The following is a 13,144-nucleotide window of genomic DNA, read 5'->3' as shown; positions in this document are numbered from 1 at the left end:
ACCATCACATCACAGACCATCACATCACAGATCACAATGACAACCACATCACAGATCATCACATTACAATCATGACATCACAGACAACCACATCACAGATCATCACATTACAATCATGACATCACAGACCATCACAGATCATCACATCACAGATCATCACATCACAGATCATCACATCACAGATCATCACATCACAGATCATCACATCACAGACCATCACATCACAGATCATCACATCACAGACCATCACATCACAGATCACAATGACAACCACATCACAGATCATCACAGATCATCACATTACAATCATGACATCACAGATCATCACATCACAGATCATCACATCACAGACCATCACATCACAGATCACAATGACAACCACATCACAGATCATCACAGATCATCACATTACAATCATGACATCACAGATCATCACATCACAGATCATCACATCACAGACCATCACATCACAGATCACAATGACAACCACATCACAGATCATCACATTACAATCATGACATCACAGACAACCACATCACAGATCATCACATTACAATCATGACATCACAGACCATCACAGATCATCACATCACAGATCATCACATCACAGATCATCACATCACAGATCATCACATCACAGACCATCACATCACAGATCATCACATCACAGACCATCACATCACAGATCACAATGACAACCACATCACAGATCATCACAGATCATCACATTACAATCATGACATCACAGATCATCACATCACAGATCATCACATCACAGACCATCACATCAGTCATCACATTATAGATCATCACATCATAGATCATCACATTACAATCATGACATCACAGATCATCACATCACAGATCATCACATCACAGATCATCACATCACAGATCATCACATCACAGATCATCACATTACAATCATGACATCACAGATCATCACATTACAATCATGACATCACAGATCATCACATCACAGATCATCACATTACAATCATCACATCACAGATCATCACATCACAGATCATCACATCACAGATCATCACATTACAATCATGACATCACAGATCATCACATCACAGACCATCACAGATCACAATGACAACCACATCACAGATCATCACATCACAGATCATCACATTACAATCATGACATCACAGATCATCACATCACAGATCATCACATTACAATCATGACATCACAGATCATCACATCACAGATCATCACATCACAGATCATCACATTACAATCATGACATCACAGATCATCACATTACAATCATGACATCACAGATCATCACATCACAGACCATCACATCAGTCATCACATTATAGATCATCACATCACAGATCATCACATCACAGATCATCACATTACAATCATGACATCACAGATCATGACATCACAGATCATCACATCACAGATCATCACATCACAGATCATGACATTACAATCATCACATCACAGATCATCACATTACAATCATGACATCACAGATCATCACATCACAGACCATCACAGATCGCAATGACAACCACATCGCAGATCATCACATCACAGATCATCACATTACAATCATGACATCACAGATCATCACATTACAATCATGACATCACAGATCATCACATCACAGATCATCACATTACAATCATGACATCACAGATCATCACATCACAGATCATCACATTACAATCATGACATCACAGATCATCACATCACAGATCATCACATCACAGACCATCACATCATTCATCACATTATAGATCATCACATCACAGATCATCACATCACAGATCATCACATTACAATCATGACATCACAGATCATGACATCACAGATCATCACATCACAGATCATGACATTACAATCATCACATCACAGATCATCACATTACAATCATGACATCACAGATCATCACATCACAGATCATCAAATCACAGATCATCACATTACAATCATCACATCACAGATCATCACATCACAGATCATCACATTACAATCATGACATCACAGATCATCACATCACAGATCATCACAAATCATCACATCAGTCATTACATCACAGATCATCACATCAGTCATTACATCATAGATCATTACATCACAGATTATCACATCACAGATCATCACATCAGTCATTACATCATAGATCATTACATCACAGATTATCACATCACAGATCATCACATCACAATGACAACCACATCATAGATCATCATAATACAGATAATCACAGATCACGACATCACATATCATCACATCACATCTCTTCAACATTGATAATAATCATAAATGTTTCTTGAGCAGCAAATCATCATATCAGAATGATTTCTGAAGGATCATGTGACACTGAAGACTGGAGTAATGATGCTGAAAATTCAGATTTGATCACTGGAATAAATTACACTTTACTGTATATTCACATGGAAAATAGCTGTTTTACATTGTAATAATATTTCACTATTTTTACTGTATTTTTGATCAAATAAATGCAGCCTTGGTGAGCAGAAGAGACTTCTTTCAGAAACATGAATTATTCCAAACTTTTGACTGCCAGTGTATAATAAAATATGCAAATATATCACTGCAAATGTTGCAGCATGCCGATTCAGTGTTCAAAACCGTGTGAAACAGTCTGTTTGACCATCTAATAATGCTCAAATACTTCTGTCCATTAACACATTTGGTAGTTCCTCTTCTACAAATCTACATGTATATAATGTTTATCGATCCTTTGGCAGTCTAAACACTTTCTACCATGTCTGCTTACTCTTCTCATGTAAATTGGATGTAATAATTGTGTTTGTTTCAGCTCGTTTCAGCAGCGTCTGTCGTACACCACGCTCAGTGATCTGGCTCAAGCGCTCATCGACGGGACGGTGTATGAAATAGTGCAAGGGCTGCTGGACATTCAACACCTGACAGAGAAAAACCTCTATAACCAGAGACAGAAACTACACAGCGAACACAGAGGTGTGTGTGAGAGTGTTTCAGACCGTACTGAAAACAAGGAGTGTGTGATTTGTCTGTCTGTTTCAGCTCTCAAGCAGGATTTGGTTCGAAAACACAAACAGGCACTGCAGACGTGCAAGTCTCATAATTTGGCCGTTCTGAAAACAAACCAGCGAGCCGAAAATGAGGTAAGATGGACTGTTGGTGTCTTTTTATTGAGTCCCACAGCAAACGCTGTCTGACGGGCATCGTTTCAGGCTCTTGATCAGCGAGTGAAAGATGAGCAGAGGATGATGGACGAGAAGATCGTGGCTGAAATGGATCAGAAGGTTCTGGATCAACAGAACACGCTGGAGAAAGCTGGTGTACCGGGTTTCTACATCACCACCAACCCGCAGGTCGCTCACAACAAAAAAAAAAACATGTTCTAAAAACGTTTTGCTAATGTTATTAAGTTAAAAAAACGTTGTTTCTGAATGGTTTTTTTGAACATTCTGAAACATGCAGTAACATTTAAAAAACGTTAGATGAACATCCAACTAAAAAAAACTTCCATAAATGTTTTGAGAACATTATTAAAGATCAGATCATTTTGAATGAATATTCTATAGAGTGCATTAGCGCACATCCACTTTTTTGGTTCCGGAAGTATTTTTCCCATTTTTTTTTTCCTGTAGGGATTTTAAAAAAAATCATCATTACAGCGTTATAAGCCATGAACCAAACCAACCAGCTATGAGGAGAATTACAACACAACAAACTTTGAATTTGAAGCAAAAAAAGTATTTGAAAAATGGACAAAAACACTATAGTAATAGAAAGAACTACAATCCCATGAAGCACCGCAAACCGCATAATCAGATTAAAAATGATGTAGAAATATAAAACTACTCATTTAAAAATCTTGATTATTTCTATACAAACAATATATTTTGGCATGCTTCATGGGAGTGGGCGGAGCTTGTTTTGACTCTGATTGGTGTAATTCTCTGTGCAGCATCATGGGTAATGTAGTTTTTCACCACAAATTCCACTGTTAAACAAATGCATTGAAATAATGCGGACAGGTGGCTTCAACAGAAGCATATACCATCGATTAACAACCTTGTAGCTTACAGAAGAGCTATTTTTAAAGTTTTAAAGTGAAAAATCCATTTCCCTATGGAGAAAATGAATGGAGATTTTACTTCCAGAACCTGATTGTTGCACTCTATTAATGTGACTTGAAGAACGCTTGTTCTTAACTTTGAGAGAAAGTTCCCTGTTAGTTGGGTTACTCCTACTCTGCATCTTTCTCTTTCATTTCTTCAAACCCGGTTTTCTCCGTCTGTCACAGGAGGTGATGATGCAGATGAATCTGCTGGAACTGATCCTGAAGCTGCAGCAGAAAGAGACTGTTTCTGGATCTCTGCCTTGAGAGCAGCGGAAGAGACTCGGCTACATGTACAGCCTCTCGGTTGAATGTGAATGACCTGTTTTGATTACAGTAGGACGCTGGACCTTCAAAAGTGCAAAAATCTCTTTTTGTTTACATTTATTTGCTGATGATGGGCTGGAAAGGTCTATAACATGACCCTGGACTGATAAAATGCCCACCTGAAGTTTACTTTTGACATTAAATATTGTTTTGTAAATGTATATAAAATTTATTTGCATCCAACCTCGTTGGCAAACATTCAGTGCTCTGTTATGATTTGTGTTATATGTGAAGCAGCTGTATTATAAGAAAAATGATTTAATTTCTTTGAACAGGACCTGCATTATTAAAGCACAGATCAAGCTTGATCGTCTGCTTTACTTCATTAAAGAATTGTGAGAACGCATTGATTTTAGGAAAGCTTTGCTTTTCAGAGATGGCGAGAACTGAGTGATTTGAAATGTCATAAAAGCGACACAAAGATGGTGTTTTTATGACTCAACAGGTGAGTAAGGTGTTTTATCGAACAGATAAACTGCCATATGTATCTCTCTAACAGAGTTCAGTGTAAAGTATTATCTATTGTGAAGATCATTTCATTGTGGTTGTTGTAGCTGTGCTGGAATTTATTTTTAAGGAAGTACCGTGTCTATTAATGGGTAAAACTACAGTAACATCTTCAGGTAGACAGCTTGAGATCCTTTCTATCTAAACTGGTTATATACATTAAAGGGTTAGTTCACCCAAAAATGAAAATAATGTCATTTATTACTCGCCCTCATGTCGTTCCACACCCGTAAGACCTTCATTCATCTTCAGAACACAAATTAAGATATTTTTGTTGAAATCCGATGGCTCAGTGAGGCCTGAGCAATGACATTTCCTCTCTCAAGATCCATTAATGTACTAAAAACATATTTAAATCAGTTCATGTGAGTACAGTGGTTCAATATTAATATTATAAAGCCACGAGAATATTTTTGGTGCGTCAAAAAAACAAAATAACGACTTATATAGTGATGGCCGATTTCAAAACACTGCTTCAGGAAGCTTCGGAGCGTTATGAATCTTTTGTGTCGAATCATGATTCGGATCGCGTGTCAAACCGCAAAACTGCTGAAATCACGTGACTTTGGCGCTCCGAACCGCCGATTCGACACACTGATTCATAACGCTCCGAATCTTCGTGAAGCAGTGTTTTGAAATCAGCCATCACTATATAAGTCGTTATTTTGTTTTTTTGGCGCACCAAAAATATTCTCGTCTATTTATAATATTAATATTGAACCACTGTAGAACTGATTTAAATATGTTTTTAGTACATTAATGGATCTTGAGAGAGGAAATGTCATTGCTGGCTATGCAGGCCTCACTGAGCCATCGGATTTCCTCTTGCGTTACGCAAAGGGTGAGGGTGAGTAATAAATGACAGAATTTTAATTCTTGGGTGAACTAACTCTTTAAGCCTAGTGAATGTTTTATAAGCAGTAGGATCATTTCTCCCTCTTTATTTTAGTTTTGTGAAGGATACATATTCATCTGCACAGTCACGCAGATCTGAAGCACAACCAAAATAATGCAGCACTTCTTCACATTTAAACACCACAGACTCTTTTCTTAATAACAGCTGAAGGTCAGAATATTCACTCAAGCAATTTAGGTGTTTTCTTAACCTGCCTACTAAAATGTAAGTAATGAAGGCACATGTCCTTTTAAAACTATATTTCTATCAAAGTATGAGCTACTTGAGGTTTTGAGACACTTAAATGATCTTTTGGAGTTTCATGATAGTGTCACAGTACTGTAAATGTCTCGTATGTATCAATACAGCTCTAGAGCTACAGAAATGTACACAATTAAAATGATTTATTTGATCTATTTGCAACGTAATTCTTTAATTCAGCTTTAAGCAGATGTTATTGAGTAGCCACTGGGTGGCGCTGGTCAAATTTCTCTAGATGTTTTCTCTGGATTGCAAAATCGAATCAATGAACCACTTCAGAAAGTAGATTCGGTTAATTGAGTCAGTTAATTGATTCATAGAAAGTTTTCTTTTTTCTAGTATATCAAAATTTTGCTAAACATGCATTTTCCCCAATGTATTCATTTTTGTTCATGTTTGATGTTTCACCTTATGAATGCCAGATAAACACAGTTATGATTATTAAATTGAATTATGTAATCTAATAAAATTATAGACAAACTTTAACATCTTTCCTCATTTAGTTTAGCTACCTAAAGGAGATCTTGTATTTTTTTACCCACTACAGTAGCTTCACAAACACTACTTTTGTGATTTTTACACTGATTTCTCTCTTCTTCTTCTTTTTCATGTAATGTTTCCTCACAGTATTATTCTGGTGAGCACTTGTTTCTTTTCCTGATCTTTTCCTCCTCCTTTCAAGACGGTTTGGGTGATATTGCTACATAGTTATCATGACTAGTTCCTGTACTTATGAATATAACCTTAATTTTGACTGTAATCTTATGATTAATGACTGTTTTCTTGTTTTTTCACCAGAGTAATTGATGGAAACAGAAAGTTGACTGCAAATCAACACCTTTTGAATCATGGACACGAAAGAAAGGCAGTGTTTGGAAATGCATACTACTATACTATTCTTACTATTATTTCTGCACTATACATTATGCATACTGAACACAGTATGTGAATTTTCTATATGCATGAAATACATGGATGACGTTTCATTTCCAGTGCATCGAATGAACCAGAAATAATATCAACTGTATTTGTAACAACTTTCAAGACTCATTATTTGATCAGGCAGCCAAAATGTAATAAACTTTAACACTAAAAATTGGATTAAAAACTGGAAATAAGCATATTTATTCCTTAAATACTTTAAATATGCAATTTAATGAGGTCATGTGAGAAGAACGAAGCATATTACTGTTCAAAACCTATTGCATAATGTATTGTTTCGCATACTATTTCAAAAAAACATGCAATGTGTAAAGTGCACAGTATAGGCAGTATACTAGTTTTACATTCTGAACACAGCCAACATGGATACCAACATCAGGAATCAAGACCATCACACTCTCTCAGGTACAAGTGTGATTTTATTGTCCTTAAACATTTATAAATGACCTTGAGTTTGTGCACAAATTGCCAGTAAACTGGATGGAGCTGCTGCTGATATCTGCTGGTTTACTGTGTGTTTGCAGCTTGTTATTGTGGGGATTTTCTCAAGAGCCTGTGAATGTTTCTACAACTATATCCATCTTTACTGAGAAGCTTCTGCTGAAATTGATCGCTTTAGCAGAAATCAACACTTTCAGCGTTAAGAAACTCCTACACAAAAGTCCCTGAAGTACAGCAACAGAAAACAGAAGACAGGGCTGTTCACAAATGTTGATCTCAGAGGGAGATGTCATTGCTCAGAGGTTTCTCTTTCATCGCTCGGGAGACTTAAGGAGTTTAAATACCCACATTTCTCTGGAGAAATCATCTGTCATTCAGTAAGAGTACAGAGCAATGACATTACAGGGATAGTTCATCATTTACTCACTATCAAGTTGTTACAAACCTGTATGAGTTCTTCTGCTGAACACAAAAGAAGATATTTTGAAGAATATGGGTAACCAAACAGTTAAATAATATGGAAGTCAATGGGGTCCACCAACTGTTTGGTTTCCGACATTCTTCAAAATATCTTCTTCATCTTCATCTAAATGATGACAGAATTTTTATTTTCGGGTGAACTATCCCTGTAATGTAGACAGCAGCTCAGATCTTGAGAGAAATTTATGAGAAATGTTTTATTTCAGTTCATTTCATGGTTACTATAGTAAATCAAAAATCCATAAAAAAGTTACTTGACAAAAAGAACATTAACTGAAAAAAAAAAAAAAAAAAAAATGTATTTATAAAATATAAATAAAAATATATATATTTAAATAATATATACATAATATAAAAATATATAAAATATAAATAATATAAAATAATATAAATATAAAAAACTTACTATATAAAAAATATAAATTTCTTTTGTTCAGCTAGTTATCAAAGCAACATTTTTCATTTTCAATTAGTTTAACAATTAAAACCTACGGAAGAGGATTAGGGCCAAGCAATAATAAAAAAATAAAACCATCTCAAGATTAAAGTTGTTAAATTTAGAGAAAAAACTCGTTAAATTTAGAGAAAAAAGTCTAAATAAAATGTTGAGAATAAAATCGTTAAATTACGAGAAAAAAACCGTTAAATTTCAAGAAAAATGTCGAGATAAAATGTTGAGAATAAAGTCATTAAATTACGAGAAAAAAGTCGTTAAATTTTGAGAAAAAAGTCGAAATAAAATGTTGAGAATAAACTCGTTGAATTACGAGAAAAAACTCGTTAAATTTCTAGAAAAAAGTCGAAATAAAATGTTGAGAATAAAGTCGTTAAATTACAAGAAAAAACTCGTTAAATTTTGAGAAAAATGTCGAGATAAAATTTTGAGAATAAACATTAAATTATGAGAAAAACCTCGTTAAATTACGAGAACAAATTCGTTAAATTACGAATTTGTTCTCATAATTTAACAACTTTTTTTTCATAATTTAATGTTTATTCTCATAATTTAATGAGTTTATTCTCAACATTTTATCTCAACATTTTTCTCATAATTTAACAAATTTGTTCTTGTAATTTAACAATTTTTTTTCTCATAATTTAATTACTTTATTATCGACATTTTATCTTGACTTTTCTCAAAATTTAACAAGTTTTTTCTCGTAATTTAACGACTTTATTCACAACATTTTATCTCGACATTTTTCTTGAAATTTAACGAATTTTTTATCGTAATTTAACAAATTTGTTCTTGTAATTTAACAATTTTTGTTTCTCGTAATTTAACGAGTTTATTCTCAACATTTTATTTCGACTTTTTTCTCGAAATTTAACAACTTTAGTCTCGAGATGGTTTTATTTTTTCATTATTGCTTGGCCCTAATCCTCTTCCGTATTTATCCTCTTCCATAGAAAACAAAACACTAAGCTTGGTTATTTTATTTATCTGACAAAATTATTTGGCAAAAAACTACACCTACAGGTTTTATTTTACTGTGCAAAAAAAAAAAAAAACAGCTCAGAAAAACAAAAAGCTGAAAGAAAAAAAGCATTCATTGACTACAACACAATCAGTTATTAATATATCGTTGGTTCTTTCTTGTTATTGCATGTTCATAACTACTTTGATTGACAGACAAAAAATATGTCGCACAATTTGGCACGTTTCATAGTGTTATTATCAAAAATAAAACAATCAACTACAAGCACAACTATGCAATGTGCCTACAAAAATTTTAATAGTATTTGAATAAAAGGTGAAGATGTCACTTTGTTCCTGTGTTTTCACTTTTGGCCACTTCTGTGAATAACTATAATAGTAATGATATTAAAATAACACTGCGATCTCTGACTTTTGATGGCAGGCTTTAGTGTCTCTGTCAAATCTGAGCACAGTTTGAGACATTGAGATCAACTCTAGAGGAGACAAATGTGAGATAACTGCAGGCAGAAACATCTGAGACTTTCCATTTGTCCTCAGTTTAATCTCACATGCTCACAAACGCTTGAGAGTTTTTGATTTGCGGTTTTTGTTTTCTGTGAGACGTGTGACCCTGACCTGGCAAAATGTCCTAATGTATTTTGCGAAATTCAGACGTCACGGTCTGTCCCCTGCGTGTCCGGGATTGTTTGAGGTTTTACTGTATGAAAGTCCACCCGGTGAAGAAAATCACCAAGCTGTCAGATCTTAAAAGGTTAGAAGGTCCATAAACAGCTTCAGATCTGTCTGTCACATTTCTGCAGGTCTGACTTTTACATGCACGCTTAAAATGACCACTTCAGACCTTTTGTGATAAGAGCCTTCAGGGCTGTTTGTGAACTTTATAAGCTTTTATTGCAAGAAGAAGAAGAAAAAAAAAGCTGCAGGTGATTCAACTTTAGCTTGCAAAGGAGTGAAAACACATTCAGGTGATTCATGGTTTTGAAAGAGTCTCTTCTGCTCATCAAAGCTGCATTTGATCAAAATTACAGGAAAAAATATAAAAACTTATTACAATTTAAAATATCTGTTTTTTTTATCTGTAAAACAGCTATTTTCCATGTGAATATATAGTAAAGTGTAATTTATTCCTGTGATCAAAGCTGAATTTTCAGCATCATTACTCCAGTCTTCAGTGTCACATGATCCTTCAGAAATCATTCTAATATGATGATTTGCTGCTCAAGAAACATTTATGATTATTATCATCTGCTTCGTTTTATTTTTCAGCATTCTTAACAAAGACCAAGACCACTAAATATCCAAGTCATGGGCCGCAGATGGATGTTCCTCGTGTTGTGCTGAGCTCCAGAAACAGGTGCAGTGAGAAACAACACACGTCACACTGTATTTCAGACCCCAGTGTCATCAGCACATCAGTAAACACACACATGATCTGTCACACCCTGAACAAGAAGCAGCAGAGCTCCTCACTTCCTGCGGCCGAACATACAGCTGCTTGACCACACAGGGAGAAAAGAATCCAGGGGATTTTCTGTACGGTATAAGCTGGAAGTGTGTGTTTGGAGAGATAACACTGGCCTCTGACTGTGTGTGTGTGTGTGTGTGTGTGTTCTGTACTTTTGCATTTGCAACATTGTGCCATTAGGAGGCAGAGCAGATCAACAGATGAGTTTCAACATTTAGTAAAACACACAAAGAGAGTATATCTGCTTTTATCTTTATTTTTATTATTTACGTCTGTCAGATAGATGGTGTGAATATAATATAAAAAAATAAACAGTAATATAACTTAATAATGTAAATATAAACAAACATCATACTGATTATATAATATTATAATATTTTAAAATAAAATACATAAAATTAAATAATATTATATTGTATTGTAAACAATGCTATTATAATATAATATGTACATTTCTGTTCAAAAGTTTGCTGTCATTTTTATTTAATTACAATTATTTTTATTATCTTCTGCTCACCAAGACTGCATTTATTTAATTAAAAATACAGAAAAATCAGTAATATTGTGAAATATTATTACAATGTAAAAAAGCTGTTTTCTATGTGAACATATAGTAAAGTGTAATTTATATCCAGTGATCAAAGCTGAATTTTCAGCATCATTACTGCAGTCTTCAGTGTCACATGATCCAGAAATCATTCTAATATGATGTCATTCCAATTAATATTTTTGTGGAACCATGTTCTTTTTTTTTGGGGGGGGGATTCTTTGATTAATACGGAAGAGGATTAGGGCCAAGCAATAAAAAAATAAAAATAAAACCATCTCGAGATTAAAGTTGTTAAATTTCGAGAAAAAACTCGTTAAATTTCGAGAAAAAAGTCGAGGAAAAAATTGAGAATAAACTTGTTAAATTACGAGAAAAAAGTCAAGATAAAATGTTGAGAATAAAGTCATTAAATTACGAGAAAAAACTCGTTAAATTTCAAGAAAAAATTCGAGATAAATTTGAGAATAAACTCGTTAAACTACGAGAAAAAACTTGTTAGATTATGAGAACAAATTTGTTAAATTATGAGAAAAATGGCATTAAATTTCGAGAAAAAAGTAGAGATAAAATGTTGAGAAACTCATTAAATTATGAGAAAAAAGTCGTTAAATTACGAATTTGTTCTCATAATTTAACGACTTTATTCTCAACATTTTATCTCGACTTTTTTCTCGAAATTTTACGAGTTTTTTCTCGTAATTTAATGAGTTTATTCTCAAAATTTTATTTAGATTTTTTTCCTCTAAGTTTTTTCTCAAAATTTAACAACTTTAATCTCAAGATGGTTTTATTTTTTTATTATTGCTTGGCCCTAATCCTCTTCCGTAGATTAATAGAAAGGTCAAAAGAACAGCATTTATTTGAAATATAAATTGTTTGTAACATTATAAATGTTTTTACAATTTAATGTGTTCTTGCTGAATACAAGTATTAATGACTTAAAAATAATTATATTATTGAACGGTATATCATGTATTCGAACAGTGTATAATGTAACTTGAATTAGTTCTTGTTTGCAAAATCATTTTGACATGCTTTATACATTAAAATAGTGTAAATATAATATATAGTGAATACAAAGACAGACAGAGAGAGCTTTTCCTCCTCAGTTCTTCTGTTTGTTCTTGTTCTTCACAGACTGTGTTTGCATCAGCGTTATGAGCAGCTGACGGCCCACCAGTGGCTTTTCTTTGCTTGCATAAAATAAAGCAATAAAAAAGTGCAAATTAACTCAATGAAAACATTTACATTACAAAAGTCAGCACATGTTTATTTAAGAGCAGTTTTGTGCTGTGAAGGAAAAATATTGACCACTCAGTTATTTAAACATAATTATGATTCTGAGACGTGATAAAAGCAGAGAACAAAGTTTAGCCTGAAAGAAAACATGAAACGCCAGATTACATGCTGATTGTTTTATATATATATATATAATATAGGCCTAATGTAGCAAATTATTTGTGATTGATGGTTATTTAAAAAAAATGACAAATATGAGTTTTCTTAAAACCACAGTTTGCTACTGTAACAAAAGCTGAGACTTTAGCAGAAGTACAGATGCAGTCGTGTCAATTAATGACTCTTTCCATGTGTCTGCCATTGGTCAGATGAACAGATATACTATTGAAAGGCTAAACAGCTTTTTAGGCTGGTTAAGATTACCTTATGATCATCTCGTCCAGGTGACAACAGAGGAAAGTCATTTCAGAGGTCAGGCAAGTTATTATATT

General features: G+C 33.7%; 1 protein-coding gene across 1 annotated transcript in view; it reads left to right on the top strand.

Moving 5' to 3' along the window:
* dgcr6 (DiGeorge syndrome critical region gene 6) overlaps window positions 1-4,740 on the top strand; it is a 6,234-nt gene extending 1,494 nt beyond the window's left edge. Inside the window, exons 3-6 of the mRNA XM_048210018.1 lie at window positions 2,816-2,976; window positions 3,043-3,143; window positions 3,213-3,353; window positions 4,292-4,740. Coding sequence (XP_048065975.1) covers window positions 2,816-2,976; window positions 3,043-3,143; window positions 3,213-3,353; window positions 4,292-4,372 — 484 coding nt within the window. The 3' untranslated portion in view covers window positions 4,373-4,740. The remainder of the gene's footprint in view (window positions 1-2,815; window positions 2,977-3,042; window positions 3,144-3,212; window positions 3,354-4,291) is intronic.
* Window positions 4,741-13,144: the final 8,404 nt, after the last annotated feature.

This window comes from Megalobrama amblycephala, linkage group LG12 (assembly GCF_018812025.1).
Source record: "Megalobrama amblycephala isolate DHTTF-2021 linkage group LG12, ASM1881202v1, whole genome shotgun sequence".
In the NCBI taxonomy this organism is placed as follows: Eukaryota; Metazoa; Chordata; class Actinopteri; order Cypriniformes; family Xenocyprididae; genus Megalobrama; species Megalobrama amblycephala.
The sequence above is the reverse complement of the archived record's forward strand: the minus strand, read 5'-3'. Positions and strand labels throughout refer to the sequence as shown.